The sequence below is a fragment of the Podarcis gaigeae genome, assembly GCF_964106915.1.
Source record: "Podarcis gaigeae genome assembly, chromosome: 4".
Lineage (NCBI taxonomy): Eukaryota > Metazoa > Chordata > Lepidosauria > Squamata > Lacertidae > Podarcis > Podarcis gaigeae.
In genome coordinates this window covers 14,542,797-14,566,694 of record NC_139677.1, presented here as the reverse complement: position 1 = coordinate 14,566,694, position 23,898 = coordinate 14,542,797, and the positions used below count along the sequence as shown (strand labels likewise).

General features: G+C 42.7%; 1 protein-coding gene and 1 long non-coding RNA gene across 5 annotated transcripts in view; one reads left to right on the top strand and one right to left on the bottom strand.

Moving 5' to 3' along the window:
* Positions 1–23,898, bottom strand: part of DZIP1 (DAZ interacting zinc finger protein 1) — a 31,929-nt gene that overhangs the window by 7,063 nt on the left and 968 nt on the right. Inside the window, exons 2-14 of one of the 4 annotated variants that reach the window (XM_083735268.1) lie at positions 20,148–20,232; positions 19,317–19,441; positions 17,536–17,697; positions 16,260–16,397; positions 15,904–15,966; positions 12,849–12,902; positions 12,041–12,178; positions 10,548–10,599; positions 10,311–10,367; positions 5,140–5,285; positions 3,298–3,481; positions 1,357–1,486; positions 256–309 (exon numbers count right to left, since the gene is read on the bottom strand). In XM_083735268.1, coding sequence (XP_083591394.1) covers positions 256–309; positions 1,357–1,486; positions 3,298–3,481; positions 5,140–5,285; positions 10,311–10,367; positions 10,548–10,599; positions 12,041–12,178; positions 12,849–12,902; positions 15,904–15,966; positions 16,260–16,397; positions 17,536–17,697; positions 19,317–19,441; positions 20,148–20,232 — 1,388 coding nt within the window. The remainder of the gene's footprint in view (positions 1–255; positions 310–1,356; positions 1,487–3,297; positions 3,482–5,139; positions 5,286–10,310; positions 10,368–10,547; positions 10,600–12,040; positions 12,179–12,848; positions 12,903–15,903; positions 15,967–16,259; positions 16,398–17,535; positions 17,698–19,316; positions 19,442–20,147; positions 20,233–23,898) is intronic. The other 3 variants (XM_083735265.1, XM_083735266.1, XM_083735267.1) reach the window with 3 other exon arrangements.
* On the top strand, positions 14,522–15,999 carry LOC310843005. The gene is made up of 2 exons (XR_014563445.1): positions 14,522–14,648; positions 15,129–15,999. It is a non-coding gene; the product is annotated as an uncharacterized lncRNA (long non-coding RNA).

The window sequence follows — 23,898 nt, the reverse complement described above, 5'->3', positions numbered from 1 at the left end:
AGTTTCTGATGAAGGCCAAGGGATTAGAGGAGTGGTAGCAGCACTTCCATTTAGGGGTGGTATCCTGCACTGTCTCTCCCCTTCCTGTTCTTTTGTTCTGCCTCTATTGCTTACTTGTCCACCCCCAATTCTTTGCCTCACCATTTCAAGCAACTGGCAAACCTGAACCTTAGGTGAAGTGCCATGTTTACAATTTGACATTTAGTCTTTGCATTGTTCAGAATATTGTGCACAGAAACCAAACGGAAGACTTACGTAATACTATGCAGCTTTTTGGGGATTTCATCTCCCAAAGCACTCTTCTTGGTTCTGGAAGGAACAATAACAAAAATTACAACTTTTCTTATCTAATATATTGCAGATTCTGTACTCTGTACTCAGATTCTGTATTCTGCTTTGGGCAATTGCCTTTCAGAAGAGGTTTATGAATGTCACAAATATATTTAAATCATAGAATCGTTGAATTGGAAGGGGTCCCAAGAGTCATCTAGTCCAACCTCCTGCAATGCAGACATAATATAGTAAATGCTTTTTAATCACTCCCTTCCCTGCAGAAGGATGATGGTCTCGCTATCTTCTTAAAATATACTTTTGAGGGGTCAGAGGAAATAAATCAATACACCTACTTCCTTTCTTTCGTTTCTTGTCTTTTTTCTTTCTCTTTTATTTAAAAGCATTTACAAACTTTTAACATTGAAAAATTTGGGGAAACCCTAAATTGTGATCCAAAAGAACACAACATCATAATAAAAACAATATTATAAAATCGAGAACTCTGAAATAACAGGATCCAATCTTAGAGCCCTGGGAAAGCCGGGAGGAAATGATACATCTTCTAAAGATGCAGAGAGCAACTAATAGACGTGTCATGTATGGCAGAGGGAAGGGCATTCCACAGAACAGGGGCAATGGCAAAAAATGGACATGCTCTGAAATATTCTACAGGACGTGGAGTGGTGGGTAGAATTTCCCCAGATGATCTAAGCCAGGGTTTGCCAAACTTAGGTCTCCAGCTGTTTTTGGACTACAACTCCTGTCATCCCTAGCTAGCAGGACCAGTGGTCAGGGATGATGCAGTCCAAAAACAGCTGGAGACCCAAGTTTGGCAAACCCTGATCTAAGAAATTTTAAATATCTATGCAGGGTCAGGGGCCTTTCAGGTAACCTGATCCCAAGTTGCTCAGGGCTTTCTGTGTTAGTAACAATACGGAGCTGCAGCCAATCAGCAGCCAGTGCATCTCTCCCAGCGGATGAATAATACAGACATGTTCAGGTGCTCCACCATATTGGCCCACAAGGCTGATTCCGATAATACGGACAACCCCAAACAAAACTTTACTGAACAGTTCCTCTTACTTTGGTGTGGGGGTGTTTTCAGCAGCGACTGGTCTTTGTACGGTTGGGCGTTTGGCAACCGATGGACGTTTTGCTGCTTTGGGTAACATAGTTGACAGCGAACCTCCCAAGTGAGCTACCCTGTTCTTAGCTGCAGTGAAACACAGGTTATAAATACTCAAAACAACGTTCTGGTGGAAGCGCATCAGCGGTAGAAACAGTGCCAAGAAGAAAGTAGATGAAACTCAGCAAAGAGGACTTGTTTGCAACATTAGATACAGGCCTTTCCCTTGCGGAAGATGAAGCAATAGTATTACATCGGCCCAACAACCAAAGCTAATTCCCCCCTCCCCCACTCCCACTCTTATTTTTGTCTTTGTATCAGAAAGGCACCTGGCCAATTTGGTTGCCAATAAATATTGCCACAGACATTTCTGAGATCATGGTCATTCCAATGAGTGGCTCATGTCCAGGTTTAATTATATTACTTTAAATGTTGTGAGGATCCTATGCCCTTTTTAAAAATGTGTTTTGGGGGGCGAGGGGTTATTGGGTTGTTGTTTTTATTTTGATTATGTATTTTGTGGTTTTATATTTTGATTTTATTCTGTGAACTGCCCTGAGATCTCCGGGTATAGGGTGGTATATAAATTCAAACAACAACAACAATAATAGCAAAGATATATCCCACAGAACAATATCAGCAGAAACAAGAAAAACAGACACATCTTTAGTTTCTACTTTGCTGGCTGAATTGTGTCTAATAGACCTGCCCAAGTAAGGAAGCTTGCCTGGCTTCCTCCTTGATTATTATTCTTCATCATCATCTCAGGAATACATTTTCATTTCAGAAGGCATTTGGCTGTTTCTGTGCTCTGAGTTCCTTTGAAATTTCAGAAAGTCACCTAGCTGTCCCTGTTTATTTTGCATTTCAGGTTTGTTTGGTTTTTTGCTACTGTTTTTTCAATTTTTACACTGCAAGCCTCCTTGAGTGCACATTTTTTAAACACAACGACAATGACAACAAGGGAAAGATGAGGTAAAAATGCTCAAATGAATAACAGAGAATTCAGGGGAAAGCTGTGCTCACAAGAAATGTTAGTAATGTTTCTCTGTATTGGGCACAGGTTTCACAAAAGAGGCACTAGCTCTACATCTTGAGCCAGAAAAGTGCCCTCTGGCCCCTAAGCCTAGAAGCATGTTGCAAAATGTGCTAAGGGGATGTAATATCCGATTGGTCAATACCTCAGGTAGCGGGATTTCCACTTTTTTATGAATAAGCAGTTATACATTGTAAAGTAGCTTTGGTCAAGAATGTATAAACTGCTAATTAAATAACACGTAGTCCTTAAACAAGTGAGTTGGGAGTTTTTAACAAAAGTTTAAGTAAATCTGTGAAAGGATTATCGATTGCAGTTCACACAGACATCTTGTGTCAGAGAATGTGTTCAACACTGGGGCCATAAAACTGTGGTGATGACTTGCTTAAGGAGACTCAGGCAGATTCTGAGGAAGCTCATACCTGCTCCTCTTTGATGATGATAATAATAATAATAATAATTATTTATTTATATCTCGCCCTCCCCAGCCAAAGCCGGGCTCAGGGCGGCTAACAACAATAAAATAAGACAACATTTTAAAATCATTTCATTAAAAAATTACTTCAGATTCCACATGAGCTAGGGACCAGTTTTCTAGTCCAAATGTTGCCCTCATCCACTGCCCTCAAACAACGCTGGTACCAAAATGTAAATGGCTCACCAATTAATTAATGGGTCCAAAGACAAACAGCTGATCTGCTTTTGAACATTAACTTGTTAACAAAACTTTTAACACACTGCACATGAAAGCAGGCCCACGTTTACGTTGTCTCGAGTTATAAGTAACATGCTGGTTTGACCTCCAGACATCTGAAAGCAGTGGGGTGGTTGGGGCAGGGAGAGGGGTGGGAAGTTAGCACACCTTCTGGAGAAAGGTAAGAACTGGAATAAAGTCTGCTGCAAGACATAACCCTGAAGTTGACTTGCTGCTGGAGCTGCTCCCGAATAAGGTGAATGTCGGGGATCTGTTTCTTCCTTTCTTCTCTAGCAGATTCCACAGACATTAAGACCCTGTTCAAATGATCACTTGGGATACCATGAACTCCCTGCGAAAGATGAAAAGTTTCATTCTGATATGCAGGAAACAAAATGGAAATCACTTTCTGCTTTTTAAAAAAGCAATACTGCTTCCCTTTTCCAGAAACGCGTTTTGGAAAATCATACAAATTATCCATGGGAAAGATGCTGCTTTTGTGTGGACCCTACAAGATGATGCTGTAGCAAATGTGTAACAAAGAGAGACAGGCAGAAAAAGAGAACAGGTGGCCCTGTCTACCATTTATTTTATATCCCTCCCTTTCTACCAAAGAGACCAACCCGTTCCAGCCCCTGGCAGATTAACCCCAAGGAAATGTGGTCCTTGACAGAAAGAAGGTTCTCTACTTTTGGTGGAGGCTTTTACCTTTTTTTATTCAATGGCACTGACATCTTCACCCTATGTGATTTTTGGTGGCACTATTTAAGAAGCATTTCTTTTCCTAAAAGTATGGTGTCATCTTCCTAATGTCTGTATTATTCAAACTCTGACTCTGTATTTGTGTTTTAAGAAATGCAAGATTGGTTTAAATGAGATGGTGGTTCTATAGATTATAATCACACTTCTCCCTAAAATCCCAGTTTTGAATCCAGTAAACAAATGAGATTTATGGGAAATTTTGTCTTCAGAGTCTATCTAGAAAATTCTAAACTTGGTATGTTTCCTCCACCAGAAAGAAATAGTATTTTTTAAATAAATAAATAATAAATAAATAAAATAAAAATAAAAATAAAAATAAAAATGGTGGTCTTACCTCCCTCTTTTTATTTCTTTGGAATGATGAGGATTTTCCCCAGTAAACTATTACTCTCAGTATGTGAAATTCTCTTTACAAACTAAACAGATTTTTATCCTTCTAATTACTACTTCATTACTGAAGATTTAAACTGAATGTTACTTAACATGCATAATTCAACCCAAGTTAAACACATTAATGAGTTGCTGGCTATGTTCACACATTGTGGTAAGCCATAAACTATGACTAGCCATGCATGAGGGAACTGTGCTGGCTTCAGTCCTCCCAGGTCATGTCGGGAGGGAAACAAACCATGATCCCTGGCTTAGCATTACTTCCAAACCAGGGATTTGCATTGTGTCTACTCCAAACAAACCACAATAAGCCAACATTTGTTCTTAGCTTATTGAGAGTTCTGTTTAAGCAAAGCAAACCATGATCCCTGGTTCAGGCAGCATGCAAATCCGGGGGTCGTGATTTGTTTTCTCTATGCATTAGCAAGGAGGACCAAAGCAGGTGCAATTCAGCCATGCTCATTGGCCATGGTTTGCGGCTTATTGTAACAGGTGACAATTCAGTTGAAATTCGTAGAACTTAAATGTTTGCGCCCGTGTTTTCTCCCTTCCCTGTCTCTTGGTGGACGTAAATGAAAAAATATGGGAGTGTGTTGATCAACAAGATACAGGCATAAATTTTGCTTTGAGGGTAAGTATAACCAATAGTAGTGTGAGACTGCACACAAGTGAGAACAAACACATTACTGCAGGTGTTGCAATCTTACACTAAAGTCTAAGAAAAAGCACAAGAAGAACGCTGGTGCCCTCAGTGATTTTGAATTGCTGATTGTCCCAGGTTGACTGAAAGAGGAAGTTAAGGAACTAAAAGGGAGAGAAGCATCTTCTGATCACCTAAATACTATAAAGTGACCTTACTGATTTAATTCCCAAGGATTCCAGTTTCTCTGCTAGGGTCTGCTCCAAAACAGATCTCAGCTCTCTTGGTACTGAAGGAGTGCTCTTCAAAGAATGTGCTGTATGGTGCTTATTCCTCCCTGCTCTGGGCTCATGTTTCTCTGTTTCTGAAACAGAACAGACAGTTTTCTTTACAACGATACTGTAGTATCAATATATGCTAAGCCCACAACAATTAAAGAGGCAAAAGAGAAGAACTACCTTCAAAAAACTACATTAAAAAGTTAGAAACCTATTATTATTTCATTTTTAAACCACCCTTCATCCCATAGCATTCCAGAGTCGTTTACCACATAAACATATAAAACACAACACCACAGAACAATACTTAAAACCTTTCTTGAAATACATTATATGCATAAGCATAGGCACATCATAAGGCCACTTTTAATTCTGCCCGATTAATCTGGCTTTTTAATTTGCATAGAATTGGATAGAGTGGGGTGGGTTAATAATAAAAATTATTATTAATAATAATAATAATAATAATTACTACTACTATAGCTTGACTGTGGAAAATCAAAGTTCAAATCTTTGCTTGGCCATCAAAAACACTGGGGACTCTCATCTCACTGGTTTGTGCAAGGATAAAAGATAAGAAGAAAACACTTTATCTGCCGGAAAGAGCTACTGTAGTAACAGCAACAAGAGAATAATAGCAATTTATTATGTTCCAGGCATCTGTGCTCACAAGGCCTGCCTGCCAACCCTACTCGTCTTGAAACAATCACCAACATAGGCAAGGAAGTACCATAGGAATGGGGGCAGTCAATATGGTGCCCTCCAAATGCTGCTAGACTACTACAGTGGTGCCCCGCAAGACGAATGCCTCGCAAGACGAAAAACCCGCTAGACGAAAGTGTTTTCCGTTTTGGAGGTGCTTCGCAAGACAAATTTCCCTATGGGCTTGCTACGCAAGACGAAAATGTCATGCGAGTTTTTCCGACTTCCCCCCCTTCTCCCCCCTTTTTCTAAGCCGCTAAACCGCTTATCCGCTAAGCCGCTAATGGGCTTGCTTTGCAAGACGAAAAAACCGCTAGACGAAGAGACTCGCGGAACGGATTCTTTTCGTCTTGCGAGGCGCCACTGTTCTTCTATCAGTCCCTGCCATCATGGTCAATGGTCAGGAATGATGGGAGCTGAGGTCCATGTTGACCATCCCAGCAAGAAAGTGAAGAGGTGCAAGAAGATGACAATTGCGTTTGGGTATGAATTTTCTACTAGGAGGAAGAGCCTAAAATGAAACTCCCACTGCTCAGAAACAGCTGTAACAAGCAGGCTCGCATCTTGTTCTCTCAGTTCCACACTATATGGAAACTGAAACAGTGGTACAGTCGGAGTTGCCCAGAAGTGTGGGAAGGACTGGAACTGCCTTTTTGGGGAAGTGGGTGGTGGGAATTAGTGGAAAGGAGGAGGAGCAATCTACTTTCAGGAAGGTGACGGCGGAAATATTGCGGTGCCTAGCTCTGCATAGGGCTTGAAAATGTAATTTACCATGCAGTACAAAAACATGCCTATGTGATGATACTCTGGAAACCATATAAGTATGTACATTTGTATTCCTAGTAAACATTTCCCATGTTAGGCCACAGATGCTTTGATCGGCCCTTCCATTACCTTCTCCATCCTCTGGAAGCTCCTCTATGGGCTCCAGGATGTGCACCAAATGGGCCTGTTCTAATAATCAGGAAACAGAGGAATAGCAAAAAGACAGACAGACAGACAGACAGAAGCAGGTCAAGATAAAGGTCCAAAGGGTGACAATTACGCAGAAGCTTATATGGAGGTGCTGCATTTGTTTATTTGTTCTTCTGAGCCACTAACTTCAGTAAAAATGTCATTACCCGTGATAGAACTTTATTCAAATTGTAGGGATGTGTTTAAGGTAGCGAATGCTGTTCTCTGGAGCAATTTGAATGGAGGAAGTGAAATATTTTCCATCACATTAAGCTGCAGTTGTTTCTCAGCTTTACCTGCAAGCGGAGTGGCTGTAGGTCTTTAGCGTTAGAACAAAAGTAAGCCTCTGGCCGTACCTGGGACTTTCCCCTCTTACCTCCATGTGTAGTGAGATAGATGCTAGGTCTTAGGCTCCTGGACTTCTTCCCTGCTCACCATGCATGGAAGGCAACTCCTGAACCAGAGGTTTCAGAGGGAAGGACGGGGAAGCATGCAGAGGCACATCTGACCATGACAAGAGTGTGACCCATCACAGGAATGGGAGTGGGCAGCCCCATGGTTGTCATGAGTCACCTGTGAATGATCCCCAAGAAGCTTGGGAGTTCTCAACCCAGGCAGGGAGAGGATCAGGCAGTGGGCTTAACTCTTTCACCCCGTGTCATTTTCCTGGAGGAAGCATCAGGACATAATATCTATTAAGGAAATGGCTTGGAAAGAAAAGGTTAACTAAGCAAACCTTCCCCCAGATGCAGCCACATGCCCTGTAGATCAGCCTTTCTCAACCTGTGGGTCCCCAGATGTTGTTGAACTACAACTCCCATCACCCCTAGCTAGCAAGGCCAGAGCTCAGGGATGATGGGAGTTGTAGTCCAACAACATCTGGGGACCCACACGTTGAGAACCGCTGCTGTAGATTGTTTGTGCAGGAGTGGGGAAGAGGCAATAGGGAATCGCTTCATAGAGCTCTCATGCCATGTCGAGTTTTGCTCTAACAGTGCAAGCTAATAATAATGTCTACTGAATTTAGTGGTTCCACTGAATTTAGTGGTGTTTATATAGATATAGAATTGCAAGTCAAATCCTGTTGATTTAAACTGAACTTTTGACAAGACTAACCTTCTCCCCGCAAGCGACAAAATCCAGTTTTTGACAAATTTAATGCATCCAAGGTTATGTGTTTGTTTCATTTTAGGATGATTTAAGGTATTTTTTTATTTAAAGTAGCATTTTTTATAAAAACCATTTTTATTTGTCAGCTTTTGTCATAGTTCGTTTTAGTGCAGTTACTTCCCTAAGCCCTTATTTTAGAATGAGCTAGAAATCTAAATAAATTAAGTACTGAAATGGATCTGTTTCATTTAATTCCACAGAAGACAAAAAAAGATCAGTGATGAATGCTTTAATCTAAGCTTGTTTCTCCAAAAAGCAGAAATGAATATCAGATGAAAACTTCTATTTTGCAAAAGAAAGAAAAACTCGAATACTATATTAAATTTATTCACTCATCAAGATGACACTGCCTATTTTAGCTGTTTCATTTGAATGAAAACACAATGCAGCTCTACTAATCATGGTCTTGTTTGCTAGAAAGTAGGAAAAGTAGTGTTTCCCCTTTAAGGCATAATTTTGAAATTAATTTTAAAAAGGCAGGGGGGTGGAACAAGGTAGGAAGAGATAAAAAGAGAGATAGAAAAGACCTGCAGAGATAAATAAAATAGACAATCACCAGCAAAATCATCCAAAATGAATACCCAAGTTGTTTCGAAAACTGGAAAAGGCTTATTATTCTTAGTATAGTCGGAAGAGTATCTGAAATTACAGGTATGGATTTAAATTTAATGGAGACAATCACTCTGGTGCCTCTCCAAAGTGGAGGAAATGGACCTGATAAAACAATGAATGATAAAACGGTGAAGAAGGTTCCTTCCATTTTTTTACCTTTCCAAGCCCAATTAGTTGAACTAGGAGCTATAATGCGCTAAGATTGCTGCCACTGGAAGATATTAAATCTATACCTGTCTTCAGGCATAATGCTGACCAAAAACCACAGTTAACCCCTCCCTTCCAGGGTAACACATCGTGGAATGTCTAGCTTAGTATTACATCTGAAACTGTGGTTGTGGTTTGTTTTGGAGATCCATGATCTACAATCTAGAGTTTGCTCTTGGCTTCCTAATTGTGGTACTCATGAGAACTGGTTTGGGTGCTATGCTAAGCCAGCCACTCTATGGCATGCTGGTTTGTTTCCTCATCTCATGAAAGGAGGAGAGCGGGGAGTGCATGAGCTATATCTGAAGGAGCATCTCCACCCCCATCGTTCAGCCTGGACACTGAGGTCCTCCTCCGAGGGTTTTCCACTGATTCCCTCACTGCGAGAAGCAAAGTTACAGGGAACCAGACCAAGGGCCTTCTCGGTAGTGGCCTCCTCCCTCTGGAATGCCCTCCCTTCAGATGTCAAGGAAATAAAGAACTACATAACTTTTAGAAGCCATCTGAAGGTAGCCCTTTATTGGGAAGTTTTTAATGTTTGATGTTTTACTATGTTTTTATATATGCTGTAAGCCACCCAGAGTGGCTGGGGAAACCCAGACAGATGGGCAGGGTATAAATAATAAAATTATTTTTATGTGTACCAACACACAGCTTGTGCACAGACTACTTTGCTTAACTAGGGTTTTTAGCCAGTATTATGTCCAAACACAGCCCTTGTGATCATAAATATATCTGCGAGATTGGAGACATAGTGACCATTCAAACAACCCAAATGTGAAATGAAAAGTGCAGTTGCCATATAATGAATATTTTTACTATTATTACACCCTGCATATTGCCACATCTGGGTCTCAAAGTGGCTTACAAAAAAATAAAGCTATGTACAAAATTTAAAATATAGATTAAAACATCAAAGCATAAAACACTAGAGTAGCATTCATGGTGCAAAGTCTTCATAAAATAATTATTGTGAACGGGCTTTCCAGTCAATGTTTTTTTTTAATTGAAAGCCTCACGGTGATGCTTTTTTAAAATTAAGAGACCACTTGAAATAAAACAAAATGTAATGAGGTTGTTTGCTATTTTACAATCCAATTATTATGGCTTATTCAAGGTCAGCTCAACTATTAGGTAAATTGATGCCTCGGGCACCAATTCTTAGGTGCCTTAAATTTAGATGCGGATGTCATTTGGTAACAAAATCAGTTAACTAATAAGTCGATTCCACTACAATGGAATTTCACATTCCAAGTAAAAAAGCTTCAGTTTTGTCTAGAAATAGAAAGAAGTATTGCACTGGAAGAAAATGTCTATGTGTTATATTTACCACTGTGAACCATGACAGTGATCTTTTCAAGACCTCTCAATTAAAAAAAAACTTGCTGTGTTAATTAAATTTAGCTGTTACTTGCTGTCATCCTGGAAGTTCAGTAAAAATGTATGTATCTATTACAAAAACTTACCATGCATGGACGATACACTGGATTTGGGCTGAACAACATTCTGTGTTGACGTTTTCACTGGGAAAGAAAAGAAATATAGGTTTGAGATTCTTGTACTTCTCAACAGACTTTCTCAAAGCAATTAGAGAAAAAGATGACTTGTTGAATTATATACTTTGGAACAATTTGTTAAGAGAACAATGATTAACAAGCAGATAAAAACAGAGGAATTTTAAAGTCCTTCTTGTTGCCACTTACCATCAGATGACTTGACGCTTTCCACTGATTTTTTTGTAGCCAGTTTCTCTATCTGAAATGCAGAGAGAGTCAAGCGTAGGTGCAGATTTAGAAAGGAGATGACTATTATCATTTGTGGGGTGGTACGAGCTGAATCCCTGCTGTTTTGATAAGGTGAGGTGGGCATGTGCAGGCCTTATAGGGAAGGGTGGGATTGTTTTGTCCCCTGACCTAAGAGCCCCTGATGGCTGGACAACTAGCCCAGCTGCACCCTCCCTACCCACAAAGAGGCGGCAGCTTGATTCAAACATCTGAAGCCAGCCCCAGCCAGAGCTCCGGTAACGACTGTGGGAGTGGCTCAGGGGCTGGAAAGAGGGAGAGGGACCTTTGTTCCAGCCTAATGTGAACCCTGGGACAAGGGTGGCACTGTGGGTTAAACCACAGAGACTAGGACTTGCCAATCAGAAGGTCGGCGGTTTGAATCTGCGCAACGGGGTGAGCTCCCGTTGCTCGGTCCCTGCTCCTGCCAACCTAGCAGTTCGAAAGCATGTCAAAGTGCAAGTAGATAAATAGGTACCACTCCGGCGGGAAGGTAAACGGCGTTTCCGTGCGCTGCTCTGGTTCGCCAGAAGCGGCTTAGTCATGCTGGCCACATGACCCGGAAGCTGTACGCCGGCTCCCTCGGCCAATAAAGCAAGATGAGCACCGCAACCCCGGAGTCAGCCACGACTGGACCTAATGGTCAGGGGTCCCTTTACCCTTTACCTTTTAATGAGAACCCTAACATGATCAAACTTGGCTTGATCGTAGGAGCGAGGTTGCTTTAAGTGCTCTGAACATCCCATCAATACAATGCCACTGGATGCTATTTCTGTGCCAGTTTAAGGTCTGTTGCAGCCAATGCTATAGAATCCGTCTGTAATACTAAAACTGTTTCCCAGTTTGACCAACTGAGTTGAATGGAAGAGAGGGAATTTCCCCCTCCTCTTTTTTAACCTTAACAAAGTAGCTCCTTCCTATTGCCCGCTCCTTGTCCTGGGGGCAGGAAGTGACGCACTAGCTAGTTTGCTGGCCAGGCACGTGGCATCCTTAGAGCAAAGTGGTGAATAAACTCACCAGGATATCACTTCCCCAGACAAGGGAGGAAGAGAGGGGCAATCGGAAGGAGTCTTTTTGCAAAACAAAAGCACAGCACATGTTTCCCTTCAGAAATTTTTAACCCACCCCTCCCTTCCCAAATTGGAAAAATAACCCTCTCTCTCCCCCCCCCCCATTTCCCCCCTGTGAATGGGGCTGCAAATTGGGGGAAGTCATTCTCTAACAGCCCTAGGCCCTGAAGAAATCAGGATCACTGTTTGTAAGAACACAATTTGAAATGTATGGGTTGGTAAAATATGGTACAGTAGCTGAAAATCGATCTGTATTTTTCAAGGGTTTGTTTTGTTTTATTTCAAAAAGGAATGTTCCACTCTGCTTTGGGGTTTTCGATACGTAACAATATTATATGAACAGACCTGCTGCTTCTGCGTAGTGATGAGTTCATTCTGCTCCTGCAGTTTCTGGCCTAGTTCTTCTATCCTCTTCTTATAGAAGATGTTGCTTGCACTGCAGTTCTCACTACGTGCTTTGTACTTCTCAATTTGGGACGTAAGCTGAAGGTGTCAAATATGGAAGAATGAATTGATCTCAAATGAGACCTAAAATATTCCAATATTTCACTAATTTTTTTAAAAAATGTTTATTGGATTAGTTCCTATTTTCTTTCATTTAAAAGTTCCAGCTCAAAGGACTAATAGCAAATGGAAATCCATAACCCTATGGATAACCCTCTACCTTCACAAGAGGATGAATGGCTGCGGGGCTTTTTTGTCTTCTAATAGATGCTTAGGTTATCTATCAATTCTTTCTGTTACAGTGGGTACCTCAGGTTACATACGCTTCAGGTTACATACGCTTCAGGTTACAGACTCTGCTAACCCAGAAATAGTGCTTCAGGTTAAGAACTTTGCTTCAGGATGAGAACAGAAATCGTGCTCTGGCGGCGTGGCAGCAGCAGGAGGCCCCATTAGCTAAGGTGGTGCTTCAGGTTAAAAATGGTTTCATGTTAAGTACGGACCTTCGGAACGAATTAAGTACTTAACCCAAGGTACCACTGTATTATTATTTTAGCAGTTGTTTGGGAAGTTTATCTCTTCCGTGGGCATATCCTAAGGGTGCACAGACACTTATAAGAGACAGAAAAAGTCGTGTGCAGCTCTTGCTGATGCTATTTCAAAAAGAAAATGATATGAGGAGCTAGAAATAAATTCACTGAAGACCCACCTTGATACCTAGCATGTTTGTCAGCTGTCTCCTGAACCTTCCAGCAGACTGCATCTGAAAGTCATTGTGACATCCAAAACGCCTGTGAGGGAGGGGGGTGGGGCATAAAGGGAGTATTTCTCCAGACATGCCTGGCTTTGTTGACTGGAAGTTCCAGAGATGGGGCAAAACATCCAATGTGGATTTGTTTCTGACATACCAGTATCCTCCTTGGGGATCACCATGGGGACAAAGCACATCACAGACCAGACAGATAAGTTCATTGACCTAGCAGGCTACACTCTTCGCAGCAGTGTAAAGCTCTCACGCAATTGCTTTTTGCCGTTTTAATTTTGTTAGCTGCCCTCGTGCATTTCAATATAGGGTATAAATTAAGTAAGTAAATAAGCAAACAGCCACACACAGAAATGAAGACATAAAGGCTGGAGAAAGAGGGGGGAAACCATGCAGAAGAAGCCTTTAAAAGAACAGGGAAAGAAATTACAAATTTCACTTGCATATAGTTGGCATAAAGAGAAGAGAGGGAACTGTGGGTAAAAATAACACTGATTCTGATCCAATACATCGCAGGCAGAGCCCTTTTTTCAAAAGTAAAAACCCAGCCTAATTGGTTTGTTGGGGAAGGAGGAACATGGGGAGGGAACAAATCCAGTCTCCCATTCTATTCCTCAAGCAACTGACTGGTGGGATTTTAGCTTTTTACATGTGATTCCATGCAATGTTTGGCTAGGAAGATTATGCTGATCCGGGGCACAAAAAATAGCCGTTAAGAATGGATGGAACTGGAAGAAAGTCTGGTGGCATGGCTGATGGGAAATCGGACGCTGATTAATCACCACAAAGGTTTGTTCGGTTTGGTGTATGGAGTTATTAAACAATGGATTAGTATGTCTGCACTTGCTCAGGAATGAAGGGACTGGCGTTACCTTGTTTTCTTCACAAAGTCCAGTCCTGGAGGGGAGTCATCCCTCAATTCTGTCCTGTAGCCAAACCTGAGACAAAATGTATCTGGAAGAGTATAAATAGAGAAGGGAAGTAGGAGTGTAGGAGCCTGAGCAGGCCAAGCAACAAGGGTGAAGGAATTACTGGCTTTGTGAAAGTGTTACACGGAGCGCCAAGCTTAGGCACGAGGCCTGTACGTGCCAAAACTAAAGGAACTTCCATGGGGAGCAACCGATGTTCCATTCTGTGTCTGAGGCATCCAACAATGGGAGGTTGTCAGGGAACTGCCATCAGGGCCAGAGGGAGAGAGCGGGCTCCGGAGGGGTTCCAGAGAGCGTCCCGGGGTGGGGAGAGGCAGCCCATCTTCTGGGGAAGAGAATCACCGTAGCACCAGTGGAGAAGGGGGGCAGATGGGGGAAGCGGCGAGGCGGTCCCATGACTCCTTGCTGGGGACCAGCGGGGAGAGTAAGGGTCCTCCGCTGCCTACACCCTCGTTGCGCAGAAGGCGCAAGAGGGTAGGAGAGTAGGAGGGTAGGAGAGTAGGAGGAGACTAGGCGTCAAAGATCTTCTTTGCTGGAAGAAGTTCAAGAAACGCCCACTGACGGATTCTGCCAGAGATTGAGACAGCCACGGGTGAATGGCTGTCCGGACAGAAAAGGTTCACTCAGGCAACCCAGCCAGGTGTTGCACCGGTTTACGCACGAGCAACCCCTAGAACCATTACAGACGTGCATTCCGAATGAGGTAAGGACTACATGCTGGAACATCTGCCCTCCCAAAGACAGCTTCTGCTAAGGCAAAGCAATCTATTTTGTAGTGCCTGGAAAACATGTCAGCTGCAGCCCAGGTGAAGTGACTGTAACGTGCAACCGTGTTGGTAGATTATATGCCTTGTATAGGGAACACATGCCTTGATTCACATTCTAGCAGTGGCACTGGGGGGGGGGAATCTCCTTACAGATGCAGGACGAAAAGACATCAACAGATTTTCATTTTGTCAGAAGGCAGTGGTGCCTTTAATACATGCCTTAAGTAGCCTGCGAACATTCAGTGTGTACCAGGTCTGCTCAGAGGGATGGGCTGGAGGACCAAGAGGGTAGAAGAAGCTCCTGAAACCTGTAGATGACACAATATGGATGTAATAAAGGTCTGGTCAGAATATTATTATGTCCTTAGAGCCGAGTTGCCAGATCTTGGCAGAACTGATGACAGGTTTGACACCTGTCTGCAAAGAATAGTTGGTTTGAGGCCTAGATTGGTGTCTTGTTGTAGGATGAGAAGAAATGTCTTGTTGCTAGCAGACTTCTGGTCACTTTTCTCCTACAGCATCCGGTGAAGGCTGGGCAAAAGCTAGGAGGGCCAGTCTGACAGAATATAGCTTGAGCCACGTGTGGAACTCAGGGATTTGGAAGAGTGAAAGAAGATGCTTCAAGAATCAGGAAGAGGTTAGGCCTGAGGCAAAGAACAGGTAACAAGGAAAAGAAAGAACTTGCTGTGTCCTGGGGAAAAGCTGAGAAAAGACCAGCAACAGACTTGGGGTAGGGGGGGAGGTCACAAGATTACATCCCTTCCTGAGTGAATAAAACATAATAACTTCTGCCGATGCCTCCAATACCAAAGCACAGAATCCTAAGTTATTTCTAAGTGTGCTCTTCTCAAGGGCTAGGACAAGACCAGGTGCCACCCCCTAAGCAGCTGGTTGTATTGCAAAGAGTCAACCTCTGCACTGAAGTTTTCATTGCAAGGACTGAATGTGAAATGCCTTCAACGAGAATATTCAAATGAATTCTACAACACAACAAGAGTGGATTTTAACACTCATTCTGAACAGTATGCCAGGTCCTTACATAATGTCGTGAGAGCAGATTGGCTTGGATCCTGAGGTAAGGGAGTTGAAGAAAGTTTTCTGTCCCCTTCTAACCTGCAGCCCCTCTTCCCACATTATTCGGGAGTGCCCTCCCATCCTCCCAAGAGACTCTTAAGGGTCATAGATGGCAGAAGTGGGAAGGAGAGGAGAAACGTTCTTTCCGCTAACTTCTTTAGGATGACTTATTTTAGGATCCAAGCCAATGTCTATTCCCCCACCCCTTTAATCACAAACAGTCTTGTTTACCATGCGTTTTTCACTGCCATGTTCTTCTTTAAGAGCTTGTAGTTTAGCCTTCCACTCAGTGTCCTACGTAAGACAGAATAAAGTTAATTGTATTAACGTACTCGTATTTCAGTTTATATGATGTGTGTATGTGTGTCTCCACCAGAAAAGCAGCAAACTGGAGGTTAAACTAACCCCTTTCCAGCCCTATGAGAAGCAGGAGAAGGGGAGTGTTCACGCAACACACTTACACACTGCAGCCGACACACTAACCTGTTGCGACACAGTTTGGAAAGCTCTGATCTAATATGTACAGGGTAATACACTTTGCACAAATTAGAAACAAGGCAACTGGAATGGAATTTGTGTTAAATTACCTGTTTTTCTAAAGCCTGCACTGCTTCCTGCTGATCTACAGAACTCTGGTGTTTCTCTTCTGGAAATTCATAGCTATCTTTTAATGTGCCCAAATTAGATTTCAGGTGATTGTTAGACTTCTGGACTTCTAATATATGCTAAGAGCAAGAAGGGGGTGGGGAGAGAGAGAGAGAAAATGATAAAAGGCTAAAATCCAAATATGTACTGTATTAGAGGATGGAAATTTGCAAACAACAACGGGCACACCAATCAGCAATTTCACAGGCTGGGGGTACATGCTCTGCCTTCTTTCTCCTGAAGACATAACTTGTATGATTCCTTCTTTGAATGTTTAGGAATCCATCCACTACCATTTTTTGAACATTGATCCCAGTCCAACCCTGTAAATTCAATGGCCTCTTAGAAAAGCAGTAATAATGCAAAAGAGCTGTTTGGTAGTGGCAGGGTAGAGAATAGAGGTAGCCCCTTGCCCTCCCTCCATAACTGTGATGAGTAGCATTGCTCTGTCAAGAAGGTTTTATGTTCACAGTCTGGCCAAGCTGCATGAGTCAGAAGAAACATGCACATGTTTGCATAAAAGAGCCTCATGCAGCTAAGGATATGTATGGAAAACCTGGTTCCATGCAAGTATGGTCTTTGGTTAGATCACAGCAAGTGTTTAAATGACGTAGCAATATTTTGGTCCTTGGGACTTGTCAGGGAACTGCCATCAGAACGAGAGACGGAGGCAGGGCCACCCAGCGAGGCCGGAGAGGGGACGAGCAGGGGGGAAGGATTTCAACGTAACACCCATAGAGAAGAGAGGGAGATGGAGGAATTGGTGACAGGGCTCCAAGACCCTTCCCCCGACAATAGTGGAGAGAGCGCTGGGACGCCCCTGCCTTCCCCTTACTTGCGCAGACGCGTTCCGCGCAGAGAACACAGGAAGAGACTCGGGGTCAAACAGCTTTTATGCTGGAAGAGGTTCAAGAGACGCCCACTCTCGGATTCTGCAAGTGACTAACAGGTCACGGAGGGCGAGCTCCGACCCTGGGCATGGTTGGGGCAAGCAAGCTAACTGAACTGAAGTAAGGTTACGCACAAGTAACCCCTAACAACCATTACAGGACTGAAATTAGATTTATGAATATACCAAGGTTTTTATAAAGCTCTGCTCTTAGAAAATCCTAAGTGTCTTTCCCCAGAAGCTCACGTCTTGAACTTTAAGCAATTGATCAAGTCAAGACCCCTTGAAGGTGTGCACAGGCCAACTGAAACCCCTTCTCAATTACTTACATTTTCTAATTCTGTATTCTTCGCAGTTAGCTCTTTAAATTCCTTCATAAACATCTCTTTCATCTTCTCTAGTTCACTGGCCAGTTTGTCTTTTTCTTCTTCTTTCCATTTGTGAAATAACTGCCAAATCTCCTCCTCCTTCGATCTGTGTTCGTCATACTCCTGAAATTCCTTTAAAATGTTATTCTGAGAATTCTCTCATGGATACAACAAACTGAACAGTTCCAAGCAACACAAAGGTCCTAGGTTGATAAATTTTGAGTTTCAGTCTTTTACTTTTTATAGTTGGCTTTACTTTATACATTTGTATCCTGCTTTTCTTCCATCAGGGATCTCAAGGCAGCGTGCACAGGGGTTCCTTCTTAGCTTCAACAAGGTGGCAGAATCACATGCCCTCTGTTTGCTCAGACTGAGAATCCAAGTGAGAATCAGCAGCTTTAAAAAGGTTACTGACTCCTGATAGTATCTCTCTTCTAAAATATATCTGACTCACAAGAGTTTCACTTAACACTGAAAAATAATGGATCTTTTTAGAAAACATGGCCAGCTTGCTAGTACAACAAGGCATTGGTTATTGTTGCTTCTATTTAAACTTCCTGAGCATCCTCTTTGTCCCATCACGGATGACCCAGACATTTGTCTTCTACCCTGCTGCTTCCAATTTTAACAAACTCTCTTGCTTCTACCTTTATTCCAGTCCTAATTAATTCGTTTTGCCTCAGCTTGTATTCAGCTTTGAGATTTCTTGGCCTCTGACTGCTTTTGCTGCTTCATCTCTCTGGCTTATCACTTGCCACACTTTGACTCTTGCTCTACCTGCAAGGGGCAGGGAACTCAAACCAGAGATTCTAGCCAAGTGTCTCACTTTCTGGCCAACTGTGAAGATTTGGCAGAGAAGAGCAGTTGGCTAGCTCTATTAGCTCTAAGCGCCACCCACTTGCAGACAACCAGATTCTGTTTTGCCTCAAGTGGTGAAATGGGATGTAACCACCCCTGACCTCAGGATTCCAGAATTTACAGCTGTTAGTTTTGAGGGAAGGCAGGCAAGGACCCATAGCCCAGGTTCGGCTCGCTAGCTCAGGGAGGAGGTAGGTGATTCCTCAAGCTGGAATAGGCTCAGGTGAGGGTCACATGTCTCATCAAGCCCAGAAGGTATAACAGGAAAGTCCATCCTGGCCAGATTCTGGTACTACAGTTTCCAGTTCAACAGAAATCAAGTGGCACAAGAGGTTTGCAGGGTTCCTCCTAGTCCTATAAAACTGATTTTCACCTGGATCCTCAGTCTGAGAAAACATGCTGCTCAAACACAAACTGAGCTGCTTTCAGACTTCCTGTCCCTGCTTACCCAGATGCCGGCCTGCTTTTGTCTAGACCAATGCTTTCCAAACTTGGATCTCCAGCTGTTTTTGGACTAAAGTTACCATCATCCCCGACCACTGGTCCTGCTAGCTACGGATGATGGGAGCTGTAGTCCAAAAACAGCTTGAAAACCAAGCTTGGGAAACACTGATCTAGACCGCCATCCATTTATCGATCAAAATAATCTCTGTTCCCAAAGCGACTCAAGACTACCTGTAAAGATTATCCATGCCTGATGCACTGAATAGGCAATGAATGCTGCGTGACAGAGGAATATGGCCATTTGAAAATTTACAGTCCTATTTTCTCTGTTACTCAATGGGATTAAACCATGTGTATGTCTCTTCAGGATCACATCCATAATGCATTACTTGGGATACCACTCAACTGCATTTAGAGTACTGACGCAGAGTATGCCCTACCTTAGACAACTTGACCATGTGTGCATGTTGCTCAGCTTCTAACTGAGACCTGGTGAGCTGTAACTGCTCCTTCAGCTTGTTGATCTCCTCCTGTAATTGACCCGTCTGCACTTTTTGCTTCTGATCTATTAAAAGAAATACATATTTGGTGATAACATGGTTTTTTTCCTTATTATTTTGGGCAACACAGCTCTTCCTACAGAGGCACTTCAGGAATGCATATCCAAATTCCACTCTGCAAACAGCAATGCCAGGTATATTTTGCCTCAGAGCAGTATCAGCCAAAGGCGACAAGAAGGAGCTCTGTGAGCTACTTTGAGAGTCTAAGTTCTACTGAAATGTTTTGTTCAAAACATTCCCAAAACATTGGCCTGGTGGAGTGGATAGAGATCCTGGGTTTTGAGCAAGATCCAGACCCACTAAGGAAGTGCTGACCTGGGTCTTGGGTCAAAATTCCTTGACAGTAATTTTTTAAAAGCATGTCAAACGGACAAATATCTGAACGTGAACCTGTTACATTTCCATCTAGATTTGCATTTATTAAATGTAAAATAAATAAATAAAGGAATTCTCAGTTTATTTTAGTAGTTCCATCAAGTTGCCCAGTTAGTCATAACCAAATTTTACTGATGTCAGTGAAACAGCTAACTAAAATCCCATTGCTTTCATTGGGAGTTACTCAGGATTAACTATAGATGGATTGGAGCTATATCTCAAAATCACTGTTGTTCTTTGAGTGGCACTGCTGTTCCTTGTTTGCTTTTTCACCCAGGGGAAAAAAATGAATTACACTGCCCATTCTGAGATTTCCTCTCCTGCTTCATAACTCACCAGAGTGTGGTTCCTTTGCGTGGCGACGTTGCAAATGACTGTGCAGGAAGGAATAGTTCATAAAAGCTTTGTCACAAAATTGACACTGTAAAATAAATGTAGTTTTGTTTAAACAACAACAAAAATCCACCTATACAACTATGGTAAGAAATTAGGTCTGTATAGTTCAGTGCTAGTCCAGGGCCCATTCTCAACGTAGGTTTGTATTTTTGAGAAAATATGTAAAGCACTTAAATGGACTTAGCAGTAACAGACAAAACACATAAATCAGTCATCAAATACTTCTGTTATTTTACTCATTTCTCAACACATAGTTTCAAAGGTGACAAAATACATGGTCCAAAAATACACAAGCTACTGGAAGCACTAATGGTGCTAATGCTGCATTTGCCAACTAGGCACGTTTTATATTAGGAGGTGCATTTTATATTAAGATCCCTGCAAGTGGGACACCTAAGGGGAGATGTTCCACTCGGCAAATTGGTGCTCTGCATGAAAAATCATTGGAGAGACTATCAAGAACAGCAGTAATGTCCTGTTCAGGATGTAGGGGTGGAGAAGCATAAATCAAAATCCATCCATCCTTGTGTTGAACAACTGATCAGCACTATCACAGGTGCAGTCCTGGCTGCTAGATGAGGGACAGGCACAGGGCTCTAACTGGATCGTGAATGGGTTTGATGCTGCTATCAGTTATGCATATGCTAGCATCACCAGTCTCTGGGCCTTATACTCCAGTAACTAGGCACAAGATTACAGTTTTGGAGAAGAATTAAGTACCTTTATCCATTTGTTTATTGCTTTTATCTCCCACCTTTTTCTTCAGTTAGCTTAAGGAGGGGCACATTGGTTCTTCCTCTCCTCCTTTAATCCCCACAACAACCCTATGAGGTAGGCTAGGCTGAAAAGCAGGGACTGGCCCAAGGCCACACATATATAATAATAATAATAATAATAATTTATTATTTGTACCCCGCCCATCTGGCTGGGCTTCCCCAGCCACTCTGGGCGGCTTCCAACAAAGATAAAAGATACACTGAAATGTCACATATTAAAAACTTCCCTGAACAGGGCTGCCTTCAGATGTCTTCTGAATGTCAGGTAGATGTTTATCGCTTTGACATCTGATGGGAGGGCGTTCCACAGGGCGGGCGCCACTACCGAGAAGGCCCTCTGCCTGGTTCCCTGTAACTTGGCCTCTCGCAGTGAGGGAACCGCCAGAAGGCCCTCGGAGCTGGACCTCAGTGTCCGGGCAGAACGATGGGGGAGGAGACGCTCCTTCAGATATACATGAGTGAACCTCATGGCTGAGTGAGGATTCGAACTCAGGTCTCCTAAGTCCTAGTCCAACTCCATCACTCTATCCAACACTCTGGCCTGAACCTAACAGTTGCACCGGTAAATACATGTTTAGGATGTGCCTGTTTCTGGACTAAACCATCACATTATTCCAGTGTTATAGGAACAGGCATCATCAAACCATCAAACTCCCCCCCCCCCGCCAAATATCACCCTTTCAAAAATTGTGCCAGTGATTGAGAAAGTGTCACTACTATCGCTACTAGAATGTGAAACAAAATGAAGGCAGCGGCTGCTATCCCAAAGCTAGGACAATAAATGTAAAAGGTAAAGGACCCCTGGACGGTTAAGTCCAGTGAAAGGTGACTATGGGGTTGCAGAACTCATCTTGCTTTCAGGCCAAGGGAGCTGGCATTTGTCCACAGACAGCTTTCCGGGTCATGTGGCCAGCATGACTAAACCACTTCTGGCGCAACGGAACACCGTGACGGAAACCAGAGCACACAGAAACGCCATTTACCTTCCCGCCGCAGCAGTACCTATTTATCTACTTGTACTGGTGTGCTTTTGAACTGCTAGGTTGGCAGGAGCTGGGACAGAGCAACACCCCATTGCGGGGATTCGAACTGTTAAACTTTTGATCAGCAAGCCCAAGAGGCTCAGTGGTTTAGACCACAGCGCCACCCACGTCCAACATCTAGTAAAGGACATCTACGACTTGTTCTACTTAGGGACAGGTGGACATAACACCAGAGCAGATTTTGCTGGTACAAAAGGGAGATTATTTTGCTTCTGATTTGTAGACACGTGCTCTCAAAATCTGTTGCTCTTTTAATGCGCTTCAAACTTGCACATCTTCTTCAACGACATGCTACTATACATTTAGGAGGATCAGCTCGTATGATGTGAAATGTGTGTAATGGCTCAGTGGATTCAGAATCAGATTCTTGTTGCTGAATTCCCAATCCCCATCAACTATTTAAAATCCTGCAACTGATAGCTGCTATGTGATTAAATATAAATTCCTTGAAAGAGCTCCTAAGGGCATAAATAATTAAGTTACATTTTTGTTGGATAAATGCAAGAACATGCAAAGCTTGGATAGTCAAGGACTGAGTGCCAGGGAAATGCCAGCAAGCCACAGATATCTTCTGCTGAAACATATCAGGATTTAATGTATTAAATCAGCTGTGAAATATCTTTATCCAAACAAACACTCATGTTGAAATGTTGCCAATTCCATGTAGCGGTTGCATGCTTTACCCTTCATTCAATTAATTTAGCTCACGGTACATTAGTGTTTTATGCATATTGGGGATAGGTCTTGCATGGAGCTACTGAATGGACCTTATTCATAAATAAACATTGATTATATGTAACTGCAAGGCTGTCCCACACAGTGAAAAGGGATATTGTTTGGAGCTGGGCTCCTTAAAGCAACTGCATTTCAACATTAGCCCCATTCACTTCTTGCCCTGTTCTCAATGGATATGATGAAAACTACCAACACACGTCCCATAAAGTGACAACATTTAATGTTTATAGCTTAAAATGATGTGAAACTGAAAAAATTACTGCACTGCTTGGGAGTCTTAAAGAGGCAGGGCACCTCTTCCAATTCCTGATTCTATGTTCCCAATTTCTGGATACTTTATAACCAGAGCTCTGAGATGTACCACAACATACTGAACCTATGCTAATACAGCGTCCTAAAACATGATTATCCTGAGTTCTGAAAATCTAAAAAAGACACAGCAGTAATGCCACTTTTAGGCTAGTCTTATTGTTATTCACTAAGGATTGTTTAGGGAGCAGAACTCTATTAGCCCTCTGTGTTTAGTTTAACACAGGAGTATATGTACCCCATCTAAGGTAATGATAATCAATTGTTGGGGTTCAGAGTAACACTGTTGGCATCCATCACACACCAGGAGTGCCTGGTGTGCTCTGGTCCATGGGGTCACAAAGAGTCAGACACGACTAAACAACAAAAGGGCCAGTTGTGATGTATGGAAGTGAGAGCTGGACCATAAAGAAGGCTGAATTCTTGCCGAAGAATTGGTGCTTTTGAATTATGGTGCTGCAGGAGACTCTTGAGAGTCCCATGGACTGCAAGAAGATCAACCCTCTCCATTCTTAAGGAAATCAGCCCTGAGTGCTCACTGGAAGGACAGATCCTGAAGCTGAGGCTCCAATACTTTGGCCACCTCGTGAGAAGAGAAGACTCCCTGGAAAAGACCCTGATGTTGGGGAAGACTGAGGGCACAAGGAGAAGGGGACGACAGAGGACGAGATGGTTGGACAGTGTTCTCGAAGCTGCAAACATGAGTTTGACCGAACTGCAGGAGGCAGTGGAAGACAGAAGTGCCTGGCATGCTCTGGTCCATGGGACGACTAAACAACAAGAAGATGGGCTACCTTCCCAAGGTGATGAACCCTCACTTCCCTCTAC